Genomic DNA, 23,170 nt, shown 5'->3' on the forward strand with positions numbered 1-23,170 from the left:
AAAAAAAAAAAAAAAAAAAAGCTATGGGAAGTATGAAGAGAAAAATAACTCTCCAAGCTGAGCCTACATTTTGGTCCATTTGGTTTACTTTGCAGATGACTTTTTAAATGCACAAATAACTGTTTCTTGGGAACAGTGGGTGGGGATAGATTATTTGTAATCTGAAGAGCTTTCAATAAGATAAAATAAGAGACTCATTTGCTACCCCAGGTTCTTTTTAAAAGATGAGTATTCCCCAGGATGATTGTGGTTGTTATGGATTATAAACAATACAAATAAAAACATATACAAAAGATGAGCAGTGGGGTTTGTCTGTCTTTTCTTGGGTTTTGCACTATAGTGAGGGAGTTGCATAAGCCTCACAAAGGAGGCAATTCAGTGGTACTTCTGTAGGCTTTGTTTTCCAGTTGTATAGAAAAAAATTTAGAGATGTTTGGGAATCAGCCACCAGGGGAATTAGTCCAGCCCTCACCCCTCAGAAGTATATGCCTATAAACTGGAGGAAGAAAACTACTGTCTTCCTAAACAGCGATCCTCAAAATATGAAGTCTATCAGGTAGTAATGGTGGACCTGAATTCAATTACTGCATGTTTATTGTTACAATAGGGTTTGACTTGTTTGGATTTAAATGTTAATGTATTATTTTGATATGATTTTCAATGTATTAATAAAATAAGGGTTCTTTAAGAAGAATTTATTCAGTACATTCTGTACCATGAATGGAGAATAAACAAACAGAAAGGACAGTTATCCCTGTTTTCAAGGAGCTTATAAATCATGTTTGTGAGGGAGGTGGGAGGGTGGGCAGATGTTTGTTTTAGCCAACACTTAGTGGGATGAGTTTTTTTTTTTCCTTTGTGCTAGGCATTTTTCAAAGAGCTTTACACATGTGAACTATTTCAGTCTTCAAAAACTATGTAATTGGTCTTTTTTTTTTTTTTTTTTTTTAAATCACCATTTTACACACAAAGAAGCTGAGGCACAGGAAGTTTGGAAACTGGCTCAATCTTCGTAAGGGGTAAAGCCAAACTACAAACTCAGGCAAGTGAACTACGATGTTATTGAGACCTCAAGTTGGATAGAACGCACACATATACATCATTAATAGCTATAAAGAAAAACAAAAAATAATTATAAAAATAACTAACAGTCACTAATAGTACTAAGGTCGGAAAGTGATGAAAGGGCAGGGACTGGGGTTTAGCTCAGTGGCACAGCGCCTGCGTGGCAAGTACAAGGTCGTGAATTCGATTCCTGGTACCAGAAGAGAAAAAAAAAAAGGGCAATACTCTGGGATTAGGATGGTTAAGGAAGTCTTCATGGTCTGAAACAGAAGTAGGGCCAAACAAGTGTCATCTGCATTATTTTGTTGGACAGAGAGCACAGGAGACCTCTGAGAAGATACAGGAGAGAAACCTACCTGCTTAATCCATTGTTTCACAAACTTCCTTGGCTGTGAAACCATTTTATCCCCCTGAAAACAGTTAACACACATCTTTCGGTACATATATTTTTTAGCAATTTGGGAAATGGTACTTTAGGAGAGCAAAGTTGATGTGTGAGCTACCTATTTGTAGAGACAACCTGAGGGCTTGCTGCTAGGAGTGGCCACAAAGGATCCGAAGAAGCTAGAAAGAGAAGGGCTACTGAAAATCTTGGTGTGTAGGATTTGAATGGAATTCACAAACACTTGGCAGGTTATCAAGTTTATTTATTTTACTAATCCTTCCCTCCAGCCAACTTTAGGAAAGTGTTAAATTAACCAGACTGGTGCTCTGTGGCTGGGATGAGGAGTATTTACTTTAAAATCAAAAGAGGTAGTTTCTTACTTGTCTCTGCTCTTTATCAGTGTGTTCTAAGTACTCCAGGATCACCGTCTTTTGAAGCTACCACATTGTTTCTCCACAAGGTGAAAAATACTGAAGATTCAATCAGTCCTTGTAATATTAGAATTTGAAGAATTTTAAGCAATTGAATCAATGATACATCATTGCTTGGATAACTGAGATAAGCTAAAACAAAAATTTTTCAATAATCTCTCTGAATTAATTAAAAATAAAAAGTCTATTATGTACTGTTTTAAAGCTAAGCTTGTCTTCTTTAGCCATTACTCAAATGTTTATTCATTCCACTTCCATGGAAGCGGGAAGGGAGTCCTTGCTCTTCTCCGACAGATGTTAAGACATGGCTCTGCTTTATCTAAATGCCCCCACAAAGCCTCATGTAATCACAGCCTGGGCTTTGGAGAGGTAGCTGGGTCATGGGGTGGTAGAGCTGGCTTGCTAGTGGGAGGTGAGGTCTGGGAGGAGGAGACAGGTTACCAGCGGCATGGCCCGGAATGGTTTATCTTGACTCCGGGCTCCTCCTTCACACTCTGCTTCCTGGACACCAATATGTGAGCCGCTGTCCTCTCCCGTGCCTGTCTGCCATGCTGTTTCTTCTTTGAAACTTGCCAACCACAGACCAAAACCTGAGCCCAAATAAACTTTTCTCCTTAAGTTCTGGGTGTCGGGTGTTGTTTCTCAGCAAGGAGGGAGAGACCAAGACAGACAATAAGCAACAACTTGGAATATATTTGGAAATGTGTGAGTGGTGTGAACTGAGGGAACCCGGAGGTGCCAACCCATGGCCACTCCTTGCAAAAAGTCCCATACTTGTAAAAAGACCCACAAACCTTCAGGGCTGGGACGTAGGAACAAAGCTATTCCAACAAGAATTAGAGCTTTGGTGGCATAGATAGAAGGGAGATAACTCATTTTGTTTTTATGACTTATTTTCTTCACTGACACTTCTGTAGAACTGCAAAGAGAAGATACACTGTCCTTTACACTAGATTCTGGAGGGACTAACCCGAAAAGTAGCTTGGGCAGATCTTTCTTTGGTCAACAGAGTATTCATCTTTTCAAACAAACAAGCATGTAAGTTAACTGTGTCAAAAACTGTAAAATTGAGTTTGATTTCTTAATAGGGAATCACCAGCCCTTCTTTACTCTATTTCTTTCGGTTCTTACCTACATGTAAATGATTATTTGTCAAGTTTTTTCTTAAGAGGAGAGATACTCTAACTATTGAAAGTCTACTACACACCAGAGATGCTTGGTGCTTTTTGTACGTAATCTCTTAATTATCACAATAGTGATTATTAGTTTGAAATAATCTTATAGTGGTTTTGATAACACCCTTCAAGTCACAGACTGAGTTAATGACAGAAAAGTATTGGGACCTGCTTTTATCTTGGAAGCTTATTTGCTTTCTATTATGTTGTAGCAGGTTCAGGAGGGAGCTATGGCTGCAGGGGTTTCTCGATTTCTCTCGGAAGCACTCACTGATAATGCCAGTCATTGACACAAGATTGAATGCTCCTGGGGGAACTGGACCGTTTCATATCTCACTATCCAGCACATCTGGAACATAGTGAATCTCCCATCAATATTTGCTCAATTGAAGTTTAATTGTTTATGTAGGTTTCCTTTACTCTGACAAAGTTTCAGCGAGGCTTCCATGTACATTTGAAAGTCATGTCTGATTTTTAGTTGGGATACCACTGGGATCTGTCTGTTGATTTTTGACTTTATGATTTAGGGCATCCACACAAACAAATGTGGCTTTGCATTCAGACATGAGAAGGCATTAAAAATATCCGGGAGATTCTGACTAAAAATCTTAATGAAACGGATGTGGGGAATATGTAAAGATATAACAGTGTTTCTGGAAACATGATTGATACTTTTTCTTATTTATTTAAAGATGTATGTAGGATGCCCAGTTGTCCTGCCCTGAACTGTTTTATTGTTCTACATGATTTCCAATCCTGAAAAGTGAGACTGTTTTTTTTGCAAATAATTATTGCATTGAGGTTGATATGTTTTCATAACCTAAATGTTTTACCTTATTCTCATTAATGTATGAGTTTGAAAAATGTGAACTGAGAAAAATATCAGAACCTGGGAGAAATGTAGAGCTGAAAGTTGGCCCATTTCCCTAACTTGGTGCTAACTGGCAAGTTATGTCATCATCCACATGGGTGTGTCTGTAGTTCCCGGATGGAATGAATCATATGGACCATGTTTGTACCGCTGCTCTTTCCTTGAATGTCCCTTTCATAAATGTTTCCTAGCAATATGTTACTTGGTAAGAATCAGAATACTTTTATATTGTGATATTTTTAAGAAATTATCTTTATTTTTAATTGTTCATCTAGACATGCCAATGGATATTTAGGCCACATTTTGAGCAAAATTCACAATTTTTTTTCTCCCAAACCTTACATGTGTACACAAAAACGACACAATTTTAAGGGTTTGCTTAAAGGAACAAAGCATGAGAAATACAGTGGGTCGCAAGCTCATAGCCAAATCCAAACCAGTGCGCATTATCTGATTCAACATGAGAAAAGATTACAAAGTAAGTCCATGTTTTATAGGAAGAACTACCTGAAGACAGAGTTGCCGGACACACTCCAAGGCCCTTTGTGGGAAGCCGTAGGTAGGAGAAATAGAGCCAGTTTTCATTTAGCCTAGCAGGGAGCTATTGGGTAAGCCAGGTCATGAGTCAGGTCTGATTTTTCGTTGCTGCTTTTTCTGAGGCCTGGCAGTGATGTATACTTACTTTCTTAATTTGATCTTAACTTTACCTTTAGCTTACTAAAAATAGCCCTTTGTGTCCTTTCTTCTCAAGCAATGAAAGAATTAAACTTGGTAAGTCAATGATTGATGCTACATGGGCTAGCAGAATAAGATTGTAAAGATAAAAATCCATGGATGATCCAATAGTTGTATCTCAACTTGTAATTGGACTCCTGTTGAAGTATTACAAGAGAGCCTCTAGTAGGCAACAAGAAAAGAGTTTTCACATTCTTTTTCTTTTTTTTTTGCCAACAAAAAGGACCTTAAAAGTCTCCAGACAGTTGAATGACAGAGACAAATGCACCTAGTTTTGGATCATGTCTCATCTTACTTCAGATTTATATTGTACTAGTTGATATCTCATAGGATTAACTATTGGATGTTTTGATAGTTTTATCTGTGAGCTCTTCTTGAAAACTAAATTGTAAGAGGAATACTTTTGCCCTATAAACTTGACGCTAGTCAGAACACCTTTGATCTTTATTTAAGTCATGATATAATTATAATTTAAACAAAATCCACTTCATAAACTCAAGGTAGAGGTTCCATTAGCTAAAACAATGTCTTCTTTCTTATCTCAACTTTCCTGTTCCCAGCAGTTGCTTTGCCTGATTTGATCTCATATATATTAAAACCAGACTACTCCATAGCACTCTGAATCATCTAGCCAAGTAAGAAAGGTTTGGAAGCAGGAATCCATCCAACAGATTCTCTTTTGGGTCCTCATCAAACTGAGAGTTTCAGAACATTTAAGTGATAACATTGAAGTGAAACGTGTGTCAGTTAATAGTACAGAAGCAAAAGTTGGTGCTTTCTAAGGTTAACTGCTTTTCTTTTTACCGATATCAGTAATTTCAATTTATCACCCATCCATTACATAAGATCTTCACACCTTCAGTAGCACCACCTGACAATCTCACCAGCTTTCATGAAAATAAAACCAACTTTTCAAAAGTTTCCCCCAAACCTTACCTCTACAAGCCTCAGTCTCTCTACAGAAACTTATTGCGGGCCAGTCAAGTTTCTAACATTTCATTTTTATGTTAGGAGAAAAAAGAAAAACCAAACCCATTGCACTTAGGAATTGAGACCTGGCGGTTTTTCTACAAGGCTGAGAAACAGCTTGATTATGGTAGAAATGATTATTCTGCCACTACCACACTGTTTAAGATAAAGAGAAATGGGCATCAACAATTTTCGTCAAGCATTAATTATGCTAGAACTTCTAAAGAAAAGATTCAATGCACAGCAGATTAGGGAAAAATGCTGTCATAAATCGGATTTTGCAGCCAAGTGTCTGCAGAGAAAAAGGGCAATAAAATTCCGAAGTGTTTCTACTAGCTCCAGCCATAATTAATCACAATAACTTGCCAAGAAGGTAAAAATCTGTCATAAAACTGGAATAGTTTCTTTACTTAAATAATGTTAACTTCAGCTAAACAGTGGGGTATTTGTTTATATGAAATTAAGGGAAAAGAAATATCCAGTTACTATTAACACCAAGGAAACACACACCCACCATAGACCAAAGATACTTTGGTACTGTAGCCATAACAGACAAATATGTGGGATGGGAGCAGGGATTTCCCTGATGGTTGGATGACAGGGTCATAGGAGGTTTCCGAGACCTGCTGTCTCCTGTGAGGCTGATGCACCACCGTGTTCCATAACAAGTCACATAAACACAAGCTTATCAGCTGGCTTGTTAAAACAGAGTGTGCAACATCACCGCATTGAAAAGTGGCTTCAGGCTTGCTGAAGGGTCTCATTAATCTGAGGAAATGATGCTTGGTGCCGCAGATTAAACACTACGGTCTCAAGCGGAATGCACGTGAAGTTCCCATGAAAACGTTTCCCCCGTGCTGTTTTCGGTTTTGGTTTGTGACGGAAAGGGTCAGTGATGGACTTGGGCAGGCAGTTCAGAAAGACGTCTGTAAGGATTTAAGTTGGGCAGTTTTCAGAAGATGAAAGATGTTTAAAGTTAAGGCCTTTATCTGCAAACAATAGTATATTAATAAACTCTATACCGTATTTACAAATGCATTCTCTTGTATTAAAACTAACAGTATTCTGTTCACAGTGCCATTGTTTATACAGGTAGCAATCCCATAATACTCATGTATTTTGGCATGGGAATCAGTAGCGCTTGGTATTTACAGAAAATGTACATGTGTGAATATACACAGGTCGCTGAATCCGTAAAAGACAGATTGGCTGATGGTGCAAAGGAATGAACTGTACAGCACCTTCCCCCGATCGGAAGGAAACGTGGTTCTTAAATCGAGAAGATGCCAGATCGCTGACCCAAAGTGGCATAAAGTCAATAGCAAAACAATGAACCCCCTGTTCAAGTTTGGGTACACTGAATAATCTTAGTCCAAAGTTTTAGATCCATTGTCTAGTGCATAAAATATAAAAGTTAAAAAGATTTATTATTATTCTCATAATAATAATTATTATTAAAATAGAAGGTACTTTCACGCTCTCGTTTGTGCTCTTGCACTTAAGACCGATATCCTCGAAGTCCCAAAGATGCTGGTGTTTTTGTCCTGCGGATCAGCAGTCGGATTTCAAACCCCAAAACGCTCCGGACCTAGGGGCCGCTGCCCGTCGCGGTGCGACCCAGGGCCAGAGGGGACACGGCAGAAGCACCTCTTTCTCACTCCTGTCTTCTCCTCGGGGGCGGGGGCAGCCTGCCTGGAATCAGGTCCCGCGTGAGTGAATGGAGTTGCTCGTTTCGGCAGCAAATGCTGAGGTGACGAATGGCTTCTGTACACTTGGGAAAAGGAGGGGAGGCGGGAGACTGGGAGGTGGGCGACGTTCGAAAGAGCCCTGGACAAAACCCAGGGGCGCTGGGCTGCTGGCAAGAGCCCCCCAGGGCCGGCGCCTCCCGGAGGCCTCGCTCGCGGGCGGAGATCCAGTGCCGCGCACCGGGCGCTAGGGCGCGTCGCCGCCCTCGGCCACAGTCTGCTCCTCGCGCTCCGCCCCCGGGCCGTCGTGGTCCGCGCCGGTGACGCTGCCCTTGCGCCTGTGCTGCTTGGACAGCAGGCTCTTCCACTGGGCTTTGTTGCGGGCGAGATGGCTTAGCATGTTCTCGGACAGGGAGCTGTTTCCGGTGAAGCGGGCCCACTCGCGGAAGAGCGGCTCCACGATGTAGGTCATGAAACCTGCAACACGCAAGTCCACGAGTCACCCGAGGTCTCCCTGCGCACCCTTCCCGAGCGAGCCCACACGGGGACCCAGGTGTGCCCGGCAGCGGGCAGGGACGCGAACAAGGTGTCAACTACCCTTCTTGTAGGGGTTGATATCAAAAGATCTGCTGTAGTCATTAAAGTGGGACTGTTCCTGCAGCTAAAACCCTGTACTTAAAATGAATGGGCTTGCTTAACACAATCGAAAGCAAGAGCTGAAGAAAGACAATCTTGAAAAACATATTGCACACGGTAAATGTATGAGATTTGTTGTGGGGCCTGTCACTTAACTTCTGGGTGCCTCAGGTTCCTCGTTTGTGTAAAGGAGCTAAGAAGAATAGCAGCCAAACCCATAGCCAAGTCCACTGGCTTGAGATCATCATTTAAGAGCACTATGAGGAGGTGACGGAAACAGGAGGTGGGGCCCAGTTGATGGCGCGGATCCCAAGGAATGACCTCGGGGACTGTATCTAGTCCCGGGTCCTTCTCTGACTCTTCCCTTCTCTGCATTCTGCATGAGGTGAGCCGTGTTTCCACCATGCCCTCTACTGGATGGTATTTCTGCCTCCCCACAGGCCTAAAAGCAATGGAGCCAGCTGAGCGTGTGCTAAAGCCTCTGGCACCATGAGCCAAAATAAACTTATCCTCCTTTAAACTGTTTTTCTCAGGAAGCTGTCACAGTGATGGAAAGCTAACTAACATAACATGTAAAATGCTTAACACCTCCTGGCACAAAATAAGTGCTGGGTAAATAGGGGCTGTTGTTATTTGCAGAGGGGAGAAAGACCTGAAAGCAGAAAAAGAACTAAGGCAGGCAGTTTGGGAGGAGAGGAAGGGGCAAATGACATCAGGAAGTGACACTTGGTGGCTTCATACATTTACCGTGTGTAATATGTTTTTCAAGATTGTCTTTCTTTAGCTCTTGCTTTCGATTGTGTTAAGCAAGCCCACTCATTTTAAGTACAGGGTTTCAGCTGCAGGAACAGTCCCACTTTAATGACTACAGAAGATCTTTTGATATCAACCTCTCTGTTCGCATGTCTGTTCTCTTAATGATTGAAGATTTGATGCTTCCTAATTGTGCTTTGATGTTAATGTGTTTTCCATATTAAATGTGATTTATTAAGCAAAGATAACTTTCAGTCTAAGCCAGGATTCTTGGAATCATCACAAACTGGGATTTATTTAGGTTTCATTGTTTTTCCTTGAAAATGTAAATGTGGGAAGAGGAGACAAATATTTTATAGCATAACAATATTTTCCAGCAACTAAGCCTGTGTATTTATGGGCATATGAATTATGTCTTGATTTTGTAATCTTTTCACTGGACAAACAGTAGACATTTGGCCTTTGAGGATGCTAGAAAGATAGGAAAAAGCTACAACAATGTGAAATGTTACTATATATTTCTGCATTATCTCATCTTATGTGAAACATGATTTAAATACTGTGAGATCATTTTAGATAACCTGAATGCAAGGAAAAACATTAAGCCAGTAGTTTTATGTCTATATCAGGCATTTTAATATGGTCATATAGTCAGCAAATAAGGATTTTCTGTTTTGCTTGCCCACTCTTTTTGTCCTTCCTTCCTTCCTCCCTTCTTTCTTTCTTTCTTTCTTTCTTTCTTTCTTTCTTTCTTTCTTTCTTTCTTTCTTTCTTTCTCTTTCTCTCTCTCTCTTTCTCTCCATCCCCCTTACCGCTTTCTCTCTCCCTGCTCTTCCCTTCTCTTCTCTTCTCTTTCTTTTCTTTCTTCCTTGTGCTGGGGAATTGAACCCAGGGTTGCTGTAACACTGAGATGCACCTTCACTGCTTTTGATTTTTTATTTTGAGATGCAGTCTTTTTTTTGGTTTTGTTTTGTTTTCTGGTACCGGGAATCGAACTCATGACCTCGCGCTTGCCAGGCAGGTGCTGTGCCACTGAGCTAAATCCCCAGCCCCAAGATGCAGTCTTCATAAATTGCCCATTGCTATCCTCCTGGCTCAGGCTGCTGAGTAGCTGGCATAATAGGTGTGTGCCACTATGCTTGCTATTCTGGAATTTTCTTCATCTCCTTAACAACCTCCATATCTACTTTCTAATATCTTTTATTGAAAAGTTAGATATCTAAAAAGATATCTAATAATATAATGTAAAATGATGTTACTCTATTGTTTAAAGTGTAAATACCCATATTTACATTTATCAGACTTACAGAGGTCTTACACTAGGCAGGAAAGTGATTGCAAAGTCTGAATGGACACCATGAGGTAGTTCTTCTTATAAAGGAAAGCTACTTGGGAGCCTGCTTTGCCACTGTCTCTTCCCTGGGATAGGCTGACTTTGTTGGAGTACTGTCCTCCTGGAGGGGTAGGAATGGGAGGAGGGAGGAATGGTTGCCAATCAGATATTCATTTAATTTAGTACCTTCATTATCAATACTGAATTTGGCAGAGAGAGGAGGAAGTGTTGGTGTTGGGAGGGAATACCCAGTTTCATTTGGGTGAACTTGAATTACTTAAATAGAAAAAGCAGATCGAAGCCTGATTGGGACCTGCACTTACAAAATTCTCACTTTGGATTGGGAATGGAAAAAGAGAAGGGCTATTTTAGACAGAAGGGAGGCAGGGCAGAGGAAATAGCTGCATTACTTAGGACCCAGTGGGAAAATCATTGCTGGATGGGGCGCAGGGGACAGGAAGGCTGGAGCCTGCAGCATCCCTTAGACTGGGCTGGCAGTTAGGGTTTTTCCAGATTAGCCTGATCTACCCTTATCACACTTCCCAACTCTGAACTGAATGAGCTGGCACATATGGAACAAGAAAGAGAAAGATTTATGAACTGAGAGTCGTTTTGTAATCACCTTCTCCTTCTCGTTATTATCGGTGCACTGGTATAACATCCATGGGATTTCCCTGTGTATTCACTCAACCTCCACCCCATTTTTCAAAGAGGTCTCTATGGTAACCACAATTTTCTGAGCTGAAAATCAGGACATATGATCTGACAAAATAAGTGTGTTCTCATGACAACAATAGGACAGACTCTCCGAAATCAGGGCTGTCTTGCAAATCCAGGTTGTATGTTTTGAAAGGGTGAATGCTTTTAGTCTGTGAATGTGTGTGTGTGTGTGTGTGTGTGTGTGTGTGTCTATGTATTTCAAAATATCATTAACAGTTGCCTGGAAATTTTTTTTTCAAACCAGAGCTTAACATAGTGTTTTGGGATTAGGAATCTTATCTGTGGAAGCTCCGTGACAAGACACAACTGTATCCAAGAAGTCAGGCTGTATTTCTGTCATTGATGTTGTCATCTGCCCTGGGTTCCATATTTTTATTACTTTTCCCCCATTTTTGGGTGGAGGCATCAGTTTAATTATCAAAAACAGCATGATAATATTAAGAGCAATTTGGAAAGAGATGGATCATCCTTAATGTCATAATTCCAACATACCCATTTGAATATTTGTATATTCCATTCATATCTTCATGGTTGAGTTCACCTAGTTTTTATTTCTTTTTTTGTTTTGTTTTGTTTTTGGTTTTTCTCCGGTACGGGGAACCGAACTCACGACCTTGTGCTTGCCAGGTAGGCGCTTTGCCGCTGAGCTAAATCCCCAGCCCCATAGTTTTCATTTCTTGAGGATGACTTTATGACTCCTTTGATGGTTAGATTTGACACAAAGGGACTGTCATCATATCATTCTAACCTGCTCTGATCTTCGCTTTCATCTGGTCTTTCCAGATGCTCCTTTCCCTCCCAATGCCAAGGAATTAAACTTTGAGCTTTGCCCTGGTTTATGGCCCTATGAATGCGTTAAGCTGCCTAAGGTCTGTGGGCACAGCAAAAAAAAAACAAACAAAAAAACCCCAAAAAACATGAACTGCCCTATTTCAGGGCCAGAACTAGAAGAAAAAGAATTAAAGGTTCTATGTTTGGTTCTAATGGAAGGAAACCGCAAGGGAAAGAAAAAGTTTGCTTTACATGTAGATGGAACTGGAATTTTAAGGTGTGATAGAAATTCTTACTGGAGCAAAAATAATTTCTTCACTTAAGTGAAGAAAGTCAAATTTCCATCATTTGCTGTGGTTAATGATCTTATGCATAACACAATTAGACAGAGTAACAGTTATTTTGGAGGTCCCTGCATCAGCCCTGAGCAGTTTCCCGGCACTTGAAAAGAGAGTGTGGCTTTAAGAAAATGGGCTTGAGAATGCAAGCTGAAATGGGGGACAGAGAAAGGGGGGCCCTAGGCTACATGCTCTAACATCTTAGGCCTGGGGACTCTGCCTTTGGGAATGAGTGTTTGGGATGGGGTGGGGACTCACACCGGAAGGGCCCTGAAGCCCAATTTGACTGACTCTTCATCTTTTTTGCGGGGGCGGGGGGAGTTTCTGGTACCGGGAATCGAACTCACGACCTCGCGCTTGCCTGGGAGGCGCTGTGCCGCTGAGCTAAATCCCCAGCCCCGACTCTTCATCTTTAAAAGCTTGGAGTGTGAATAGCTGATTCTTGTTCCTTTTCTTCTACTTGATTTGATTTTAATTCTATTCTAAGCCATAAAGTTAATATAACTTAGCATTACATTAAAGGTTTATAGCGCTTGTCTCCTGTTTTTCATAATTTCCCAGTTGAGAATTATCTAGTAGATCAGTAATGAAGAAAATGTGTATTTGGACTCAACCATTCTGACCTCCAGCGCTGAACTTTGGAAAGCTGCATGCGGGTCTTTTTTTTCTCTTTCTGTGACTCCTGGCAGAGGTGCTAAACTATTAACCTCAAATTGACATGGAATTCAACTCACCAATTTGTATACTAGGGATTGAATCTTTCTGTTGATTACAAAGAGGACTGATTTCCAGTTCAAATTTTTGTTCAAGGTCACCTAAGGGGAGAGAAAGAAGAAACACAATGGTAATCCAGAATTTATAAAACATGTGGCAATAGTTTTAATGACCTTGTTGGAAGAAGTTATTCTGGGGCTTACTGTTCCGTGGCTTGTTATCCTTAGGAACCTGTTAGCAGTGACCTCCTCTGCCTTTCTGTGGTGGCTTGCTTGGAAATTTTAAATAGCGCGGTGTCAATGACCATTTATAATGGGTGCATTGTAAATGGGTGTGGCCTGGGGTTAGAGTAAACTTTCAGAGAAGACATATGCAAACAAAACAATGAATGGGCAATTTACTAACATGAATGAAAAGTTCTGGCTTTAAATTACAAGTTAAGAAAACAAACCCTACCCGCTCCCCTTCCTTCATGCTTCCTGACCAAAGTCTGGTTTTACCAGGGGACAACCAGGAACAATAGGTAGGAAATGGGTAGAAGGACTGGAAAGATCTCATTTGAGCAGCAGCTTAGTCTGAAGCTACAAAATTAATCAGAAACAAAGCCAGGGCACTACTCAGTACTAAAATGAATTTTCCTAAAGCCAGCTCCCTCCTTACCTCCACATTTCTATTTATAGTGATTTTTCAGTTACATTGCTGGTTGGTATTTTGAGGGTACAAAAAGCCAAAAAAAGCACCCCAAAACAAAAATAAATAGAAATACGTTTTTGTATCAGTTGTAATGTTGTTGGTGGGGCAGTGTTCATAGGAAAATCAGTTTTGCTAAAAATTACACAAGGCTGGAAGTAGATGTTTGATAAAAGCTTTTGGGATACTAGGTTGACTGAGGACATCAATATTTAGTCACAGCAGGACAGAAATTCTGTTTTCTTAAAGGTATTGAGAGGTAGGGAGGGAGGTACAAGGTATTTGGAATCCTCATATATGTGGTGAGGCTCTAGCAGTTTTCATGATTCACAGGATCTCATTGTTTTGTCCTCCTGTGCCTTGAACCTTGATTTGGAGCTTTTTGCTTTGGTTAGCCTCATGGATCATATTAATTTTACTTTTGTTGGTAGTCTGTGAAAGCCTGCTTGCCAGAAGCAGGCTAGGATAAGTAAGGGTCTGAGTCTAAATCCTGAACTGAAAACCAGAGTAGGATTATCATAATGATGCATGTTATCTTTATAGAATTAAACAAAATCAGGACCTGGGCATGGTGGTAACACACCTGTAATCACAGCTACTTAGGAAAGAGGCTGAAGTAGGAGGATCTCAAGTTCAAGGCCAGCCTGGGCAATTTAATGAGACTTTGTCACAAAATAAAAAATAAAATGGGTTGGGGATGTAGCTCAGTGGCAGAGTGACTCCCAGTAACTAAAAAAAAAAAAAAAAAATCAATATGGAGGACAATCAGTTTGGGTAACTAGAGTCTGGTCTTCTCAAAACAGGCAGAACTTCTGGAGACCATAAGGCATGAGATAAAAAGGACTGGGTCTGCCTGCTCTGTCTCTTCCTTTGTAAGGGGACATGCTAGAGCAAAATGTGTGGAAACTCACCTTATTGATCACAGTTACAAATATTCCAGTTTTTTTTCATTTTATGGTGCTGTACATGCATATATTTTAGGACCAATTTTGAAAGGAGATACTATAGTGTACCTTGCTTGGTTGGTACCCTTTGTTCACATAGTTAGCAACTTTGATGCACTAACTCTATGGGGCTTATTCTCTGCCCAAGTGACATGACCCTGGTTCCATGCTGCCCTGAGTCTAAATAAGGTGCTGCATGGGCAAATAAAAGTGTTAAACTGTGATGAAGGCCAAGAGTGACAAATGACTGAGTGAAAATCAAATGGGACAGAACAGAATCTTCTCTGTCCCATTGTCTGATTTTCAAGGATGGAGATCCTAGTTCCCGTTTCACTGCTATTTCAATAGTTTATATATCACACAAGTAAAGAAAGTACTTATCGTGCTTAATCTAAAACCTCTTTGCGCCAATTTCATCATATTTCCTTTTGTTTTGCCCTCTGTGGAGATTTTATATCATGGGCAAGTAGAACTGGGCTTTTGATTTCTAACCACGCACACTCAATTCAAGTGAAATTACGGAGTTGTAGGAGCTGCATAAGGACCTCTATTCTGAGGGAAAGCCTTCTGGCCCCACATGAACTTGATTCTTCTTTGTCTTCTGTCTTTGGAGCCATCACAATGTCATTGACACATCTTTCAATGGAGGCTTCTCCAAAAGACTCTCTGTTGCTATTTGACCTCCCCACAGAGCTGGTATGTGGGACACTTCAAGCTTTATTGTTCTCAGCCTCTCAAACCTGATACTGTCACTAGTGTGAGGCCACTGTTGGTGCCTGAACAAACATCCTGAATGCTGAAACCAAGCCTGAAGAAACAAGGCTGTGTTGAAAGGCCGATATCCCACCCAGCGTCAAGATCTTGCTTGCTAGTTCACTGCCTTATTTCTGAAGAAAGGTAATCTTTCAAAAACTCTACCCTAACTCAGGGCCATTCGTCTTTCCCTCAAACCCATGCATATTTTTCACAGCAACATTTTTCTACTTGTGTTTTTTGTTTGTTTGTTTGTTTGTTTTCCGGTGCCAGGAATTGAACTCACAACCTTACCCTTGCCAGGCTGGTGCTGTGCCACTAAGCTAAATCCCCAGCCCCTACTTCAGTGTTAAAACTATCTTTGAAGGGATGAACTCAGTCTTCTGGCAACCCTGTTCTATTTCATTATGAACTTTGTTTAAGAAAGCAAGGGAAAGGCAGACAGAAAGACCTCACTCCTCTGTGACAGTGGAAGACATTGACCCAAAATAGCACTTAGCCTTTAGGCTGTGCTCCGCTCATTAAAATGAAGGTCAGGGTAAACATCAAACTGCTCCTCACCTTATTGGACAGAAATAGATAGATATACGAGGTAGATGTTCTCTCATCTATGCATCTCTCATTTATCTATCTGTCTGTCTGTATATCTATATATATCTTCCACTTTCACTCTTTTTTATTGTGTTTCATTCCTACTTGTTTCCATAGTAAGTCAACATAATTCATTCAAAAAATTCTTTTTAAACAAAAGAGTTGGATGGTTTGCAAGAGAGTTAATGAGAAAGGTTAGGATAATACAAGTTGGTGGAAGAACAAACGTCAGGATAGATCAGCCATTTCCTGTTTTAGCAGGATAAATGCCTAAAAGGAGAGAGGGCAATGGAATCTCTGTGCTGGATCACTACCAACCTTGCCTGTAGAATTCTTCACAGACCCTTTCACTCCATTGCTTGCTCATCTCCCAGATTCTACAAGGATTGCAAATGTCAGCACACTTCAAGGCGATCTGAGAAATGACAAGGCAGGGAGAGATTGTCAGAGGACGAGCCTTCTGTTGCAAATATTCGCTAAGCCAAGGGTGCTGTCAAGCCTATTGGTCTGCTGCAGGGTCCTAGGCCTATATTTACAGAGGGCCTCCCTGACCGGCCCCTTCAGGAAACAGCCCTTATTCACAACGACACAAAAACCTTCATTATAACTCCTGCTTTACAGAGGCCAGAAGGAGAGAAAAGCCACAGTTGAAGGACACGGAGCTTCCTGGAGGAGACTTGGGGTAGGCAGGCCAAGGAAAGCCATGGCCCTGCTCCTTCTATTGCCTCACCTCTTACAGGCAGTGAGGCTGCAGTAGTCCTGGCCAGGCTCAGGTGAGATCAGGTGGGACTCACTGTCCTGTTGCCCCAATGCATACAGCGCTTCACCTGTGTGTGTTTGCATTTCTATACCTGTCCCTGCATGTGTAAGTGACCTCTGGTTGCCAGCCCGGCTGCTGAGTTATAGCAGGCCTAGGAGCGCTGTGTTTGCACAGCTAAATCTGGGCCTTCTTGGCTTGCTCACACTGGTCTGCAGCAGGAATGCCAGTTTTTCCCAGTGAGGATGACCCTAGGGAGGTCACCTTGAATTCCCAGTCAGGTAGATTCTCTCTCCTGACCATTGCTTGCTGAGACACTGCTGCCCAGAGCCTTGCCCCCCACTAGTGTCCATTGTTTTGACCCACTTCCTTGGTATCTGGGAGAGTCTTGGGTCACAGTAAGTTGCAAATTTGGTTATTTATTTATCTCCTGATTGGTGGTGGCATTGGTACATGTTGGAGTAGGTAAGGGGTAGACTTCCCTTCAGGTTCTGCCTTTTAGAGACTCATTTGAGTGAGTAAGTCTTCCTTTGGAAATGTGAGTGTTCAGACCAAATCTTTTTGCTATTCATAACTTAGCTTGGGTCACTCAAATCAAGCATCTGCTTCATCTTTGAGCAGTCAGGACCTGGAAGACTAGCATGAGAAGAAGGCAGGAGGGAGGCACAGCCCTACAACCAGGAGTAGGGTACTTTGTGGCTTTGGATAGCTACCGAGCATGGCATGAGGACCTGAACAAAAAAATTAGATGCATGCCAGGCATGGTGGTGCATGCCTGCAATCCCAGCACTCGAGAGGCTGAGGCAGGAGGATCATTGCAAGTTCGAGGCCAGCCTGAACTGCATAGCAAGACCCTGTCTCAAAAAGACAAAAGGAAATTAGATGTTTCAGTCTTTAGCTCCCTGGTTAAAGCTGATTTATCTAGATGACTTCACAGTCCATGTAATCAGTCTTTTGTGCCAAAAGGGTAGAAGGAAGGCAAGAGAATATGAAAGATCAAGAAGAAGGCTCTGGTTTGGATATCAGGTTCATGCTGCTACTGGCCAGTTTAACTCGGCCCTTGTTCTCATGTCACAAATGGGTTCTTGTCATGGAATAAAGCAGAACAGGTTGGGCTTGATCCAGTTCACTTCAACTGAGTTCAACTTAAAATAATTTATTTATTAGTGTCTAAAAAATGGTACGCCTCAGATGAAAAGAACAGGTTAGATAGTAAAGCAAAACCCATTTAAACAGATTTTGGGTAAAGGAGAGCCTGTTGCTTTTCAACTTTTGATGGTGATATAGTTAACAATATACTTTTATGTTACAGAAACAGCCATTTAAAACTGCACAGGTATTGTATAGGTCAGTTTTATATCAAGCCACAAAATCACAAAATGTGGTAAATGCTTGGGCTGGGGTGTAGCTCCGTGGTAGAATGCTTGCCTAGCTTTCGCAGGTTTTTATGCCCAGCACTGCAAAAACAAACACAAAAGCAATGAAACAACCCTTATTGTATGCGTGCAACCTTCTAGTGGGACTACTTTGTGGCGAAATAGTTACAGAACAAGGAAAAGTGAGATATTATCAGCTTACTGATGTGAAACCTAGATTTTGCTTGGAAACCACTTAACAATTCATGTGTCTCAAAGCTTTTAATAAAGTAGGTCACTTCTCTAACTTATACCATGGGAGAGAACTCCTTCTCAAATGTGCTAAAATCATTGATCATGCCCCTAAGTGTTTTGGCCGAGCAAGGCTAATGGCTTTGTTGCTGTTGTTTACCTGAAGCATAAAGTGTCTGTCCTGGGCATCTTCTAGTCTTAAGTCCTTGTTGTGGAGGTGAGCTTTCAATCGGGTCAGAAATTCATTTTGCCTGTTGATGTCTGTTGCCAAGATCAGGGAGCCCAGCTGCTGTTCAATATCCTGTCTGCATCCATAGAACGAAAAGAGAAAAACACACACACAAAGCAAATCCCTTTGAGGAGGACGATTGATTTCCTCATCCTCAGGTGTCTGTGGTCTCCCTTCTGCCTTTCATTCTCTTTCTTACATGGAGTCTCAGGAACCCCCAGCCCAAGAGCAAGACTCCTATCCTTGGACAGGAGGCCAGGGCTGCACAGAGTGACTGACACCTTAGGCGTCTACCTGTGGGGAGTTTATACATCTCTCCTATTTCCCATGAGGGCAAACTGAAAGCCAACTGGAAATGCATACTTTAAGGGGGACACAACAGCATCTGCAGAATCACAGGATTTGGGCAGTGCTTCTGAAGAGTTCTCTCTAATTGGGCAGTGCTTCTGAGAGTTTTTTTTTTTTTGTGGGGGGGTACCAGGAATCGAACTCAGGACCTTGCACTTGACAGGCGCTTGTGCCACTGAGCTATATATTCCTGGCCCTGGGTCTAGTTCACTTGATTTTTTTTTTTTTCCGGTACTGGGAATCGAACTCATGACCTTGTACTTGCCAGGCAGGTGCTGTGCTGCTGAGCTAAATCCCCAGCCCCTCCTGGGTCTAGTTCAAATGTTAGGATTTTCATGCACAAAGGAAAGGGACTAACTGCAGTAATAAGAGTAATAGTGACCGGTATTATGTTATGGAAAACTCTAGCAACAGCATAAAATAGAACAGAAAGACATAATCAAATGTAAAGAAAAAAGGGTGATTAAGACACCATTAGAAACTAGTGGGCAAGAGTATATTAGTTGACAAATGCTCTAGAGGAAATGGGATATTTTGTAAAAATAACAGCATATTAGAGATTTATTTCATATGTAGAAGTAATTAGTGGAAAGAATGGTTCATAACTTTTTATTTTAAAAAATTTTGTTTTGTTTTTTTGAGACAGAGTCTTGCTTTGTAGTGCAGGCTGACCTTGAACTCACTATGTAGTCCAAACTGGCCTGGATCTTGCGGCAATCCTCCTGCCTCAGCCTCCCGAGTGAGTGAATTCTCCTACTTATATTCTGATAGGCATGCACTACCAAGCCTGGCTCATCACTGTTAAAAGTCATCTTAGAAATGAAATATGTAAGTAGAGTACATGGCACATATATACACAGTTAAATGGATAACTATAAAGGGGCTATCATGTAATCACCACTCAGGTCAAGAACATTGTCCTCCAGTGCTCCAGAAGATCCCTTTTACCCGCTTCTCCCATCATGCTCTTCTCAACCCAGATCTGAAGTAATCCCCCTTTTACTCTTTGTGGTAGTGGTTTTCTTGCTACTTATAATAATTTTATTACTTGTGCATGTTTAAGTGAGATGGTTTAGTTTTACCATTTCATTTAAAATGGTACTGTGTATATTAATCCATGTCTTGTTTCTTTGGTTTAAAATCATCTATTTGAAATTCATCCATGTTGATGTGGAGGCTGTAGTTTTCATTAGATTGTATACCAGCATAGGAATATGACCATGTGTTATCAGTGGATGCTTGAGTGGTTTCTCTTTTTTAAAATTTATTTAAAATCTTGTTTTAAGTTGTTTCTCAAGTGTTTTGATTACTATTAAAAATGACACATTGAATATCCTTGTGTATATCTACCTATACACATACAAAAGCTTCTCTAGGGTCTATACCTGGAGGGAAATGACTGGATCACAGGGTGCGCTCATCTCTGATGTATTGCCAGTTTTCAAAATGATTGTCTAAATTTTCACCCTCAGCAGTAATAGATGAGATTCTTGTTGTTCTACATTCTTACCCTTTTCACTTTTTTCTAATTTGATGAGTATATCATGCAAGTCATTGTAGTTTTAATTTGAATTCCCCTGATTTTGCTACTGAGGCGGACATATTTTCATGGGTTTATTGGCAATTTTTATTTCTTCTTTGGCTTTTTCTTTTTTTTTTTTTTTTTTTTTTTGGTTTTTCTTTGGTACCAGGAACCGAACTCACGACCTTGCGCTTGCCAGGCAGGCGCTTTCTTTGGCTTTTTCTATTCGAGTTTTTATTATTCAGTTGGTTCATCTCTCTTTTTGTATTGAATCTAAGGGTCCTTCACACATTTTAAATACTGACCCTTTTTTAGTTATGTATTGGAAATATCTCCTGTCACTCTGTGGTCTGTCTTTGTGATTTCTTTATGATAATTATCGATGAAGTTTTAATTTTTAATGAAGTTTAATCTATAAATCTTTTTATTTATTGTTAGGTTTTATCTCCTATTTAAGAATTCTAATGAAAAATTCTCCTACTTAATATTCTGATAGCTTTGTAGTTCCACCATTCACATTTTAAAATAAGCAACATATATATCTTTAATCTATTCCTGAACATTAGCCATATGAAACAGAAATTCACAAAAATGCAAAATGCCCCTCAAATAGGAGGTATTATTTTTAGTACAACAAAAAGCAGATTAAAATATCTATATGATACTACTTCTCCCATCTTTATTGGTGAAGGTTAAAAGCAACATAAATAATTGACTGAATTAACGTTTCCGGAGTGCAGTTTAGGAATTGGTGTTAATAGCATTTTATGGTAGAAATAATTTTAAGGTTCATCTACAAATTATATATGAACATGTTAGTTTATAATTAGTAAAGTAACGACTTATATGGATATGTATTCTATTGTTTAGACTAATGAAACATTTTGAGGAGAAAAAAATCACAAATATTCATAAATAGGAGATTAGTTAAACTCTGGCACATTGATACTACACAATTATTAAAATGAGAATGTGTAGCTATAATTATTGTTATGGAAAAGGTCATGTTTTATTGTTACATTAAAAAGTAGAATACAGAGCATGTAAAGTATGATTTCCATGGTCACAAAAAAAGCATTTCAAAAAATACAGTGTGATTATGGTTGATTTTCATTTTCTTCCTTATGTTAACATTCTATGGCTTTTAAAAAAATGTGAATATTTATTTATAATTAAAAAATAAAATATTTAATAAATATACATTTATTATAAATATAATTTTAATAAATATAAAAATATTTAATAAATAAAAACTAAAAACCTCAATATTTATAGCATATATGGTTACTGTAGTTAAGGAACAAAGAGTTCTTACAAATGAATAAATCTGATAGGAAAATAGGAAAAGACCAAATACAAAAATTTGCTTTTTAAATAAACAGCAATGGCCAATAAATACACAAAAAATTTCAGTGTCAGTTTAACTAAAAGATGCTTGCTAATTGAATGAAAATCTTTATTTTTTAAGCATATAAACATATGTATGCATGTATATTCACATTGTGTGTCAAGTTTGCAAATATAAAAGTATAATAAAGATAACGTTTGATTTTGATGATGGTGCAATTAGATTATCGTATAACTCACATATGAGTCTTTTTCTTTGGAAAAAGAACTCGAAAATATGCAAGAAGAACATTAAAAATTCAAACTTTCTGGCCAATAATTTCTATTCAAAATATTCTGAGAAAATAGTGTATCAGCATTCAAGATAAAAACATATGTTTAAGAATGCTCATTGAGTATTATTGATAATGACAAAATATTGGAAACAATCTAAATTCCAAACAGTAGGCAACAATTATGATGATTTGGACACCTTTTGATGAATAACCAATTAAATAATTTTAACTTAACAGGTTTAATGATATGGGAAAAAAGCCTTTATGGTAAGTGAAAAATATCAGGGCATAAATTCAAAACTAAGTTCTTTATTTTATGGTTATATTGAAAGCAAACTAAGAGGAAATATGACAACCTAACATTAACTAGTCCCAGGTGCCAGGATTACCAGTAATTTCTATTTTCTTCTTTATATCAGGATAAACCAAATAAAAGTGCCAATATTCTACTGTTTTTGACCCTAAAAAAGCAACTTCATGTAGTTCAAATAGCTTTTCTCAATTTTCCTTAGTCTCTATAGTTTACTTGTCTTGCTTTGAAAACAAGAAAAAAATGACTTTAAAGCATTTGCATGAGGCTAAGAGTAATAACGGTGATTGTGATGATAACTTTTATTATGAAGTCCTTTGATATATACTGTTGCATGACAATGATTCTCCTGCAAGAGTAACATGGTGTCTCACAATGATACATATATATGTGACATTTGTATATGGAATCTATAAGGATGAGAGGGAGCAACTAAGAAATGAATGCTAATTGAGCAGCAAGGAAGATGGATGCAGGTATTATCTTGGATAGCGCTGTTCAACTGGGTCCTTTCCTCTTTTTCTTTTCCCTTTCATTTTATTCTCTCCTATTCGTCTCCACTTACCTTTTCTTTTCTCCTCTTGTCCTTCTTCATGTCTTATTCACTTTTTAGTTCATTTTGCATTTAGATTTTTCAGTGTTGCAAAATTTATCATTCTGATAAAAGGCATACATTTTTATTTATTTTTTATTTATTTGTTTTTTCCAGTACTGGGAATCGAACTCGCGACCTTGCGCTTGCCAGGCAGGCGCTGTGCTGCTGAGCTAAATCCCCAGCCCCAAAAGGCATACATTTTTATACCATGCATTTGGGATGGTTTTATTTAGTTCAAGGGGGTAAAGTGCTATCAAGATTGAGGTTCCTCCTACAAATTCCACATTCCTCTGGATACCAGGAAACAGCATGAGATAGTATCAGAGGGCCAGAGCATGCTACCTGTTCCATGGGGAAATATCACTTGCTCCTTGACATCAAGCTATGTGCTTGTTATTAAGAAGGGTGCAGTCATCTATTTTTGCCACTCAGTTAGTTTCCCTGGGTTCTGCACATTGTCATCAAACAGATCAGGATGAGTGATGTCCTTGGAAGACAGTATAGCAGCTACCTTAGCACAAGTAGGAAAATGAGGCAATGGCCTTAGATTTAGTGAGATTCAGCCTGCATGTGGAGGCTAACTAACACTACACCAGGAAATGAGTATTTCCTCTTCTATTT

The 23,170-nt window shown here is 39.7% G+C and overlaps 1 protein-coding gene across 5 annotated transcripts in view; it reads right to left on the reverse strand.

The window, feature by feature from the left end:
- Positions 1–4,161: 4,161 nt before the first annotated feature.
- Positions 4,162–23,170, reverse strand: part of Pde7b (phosphodiesterase 7B) — a 299,395-nt gene continuing 280,386 nt past the window's right edge. For all 5 annotated transcript variants that reach the window (XM_005390481.2, XM_013517377.1, XM_005390482.1 and 2 more), the window contains 4 exons: positions 18,084–18,228; positions 15,878–15,974; positions 12,602–12,682; positions 4,162–7,793 (listed from right to left, as the gene is read on the reverse strand). In XM_005390481.2, coding sequence (XP_005390538.1) covers positions 7,564–7,793; positions 12,602–12,682; positions 15,878–15,974; positions 18,084–18,228 — 553 coding nt within the window. In that variant the 3' untranslated portion in view covers positions 4,162–7,563. The remainder of the gene's footprint in view (positions 7,794–12,601; positions 12,683–15,877; positions 15,975–18,083; positions 18,229–23,170) is intronic.

The sequence above is a fragment of the Chinchilla lanigera genome, unplaced genomic scaffold, assembly GCF_000276665.1.
Source record: "Chinchilla lanigera isolate Chin_1 unplaced genomic scaffold, ChiLan1.0 scaffold00038, whole genome shotgun sequence".
NCBI classification, from domain to species: domain Eukaryota; kingdom Metazoa; phylum Chordata; class Mammalia; order Rodentia; family Chinchillidae; genus Chinchilla; species Chinchilla lanigera.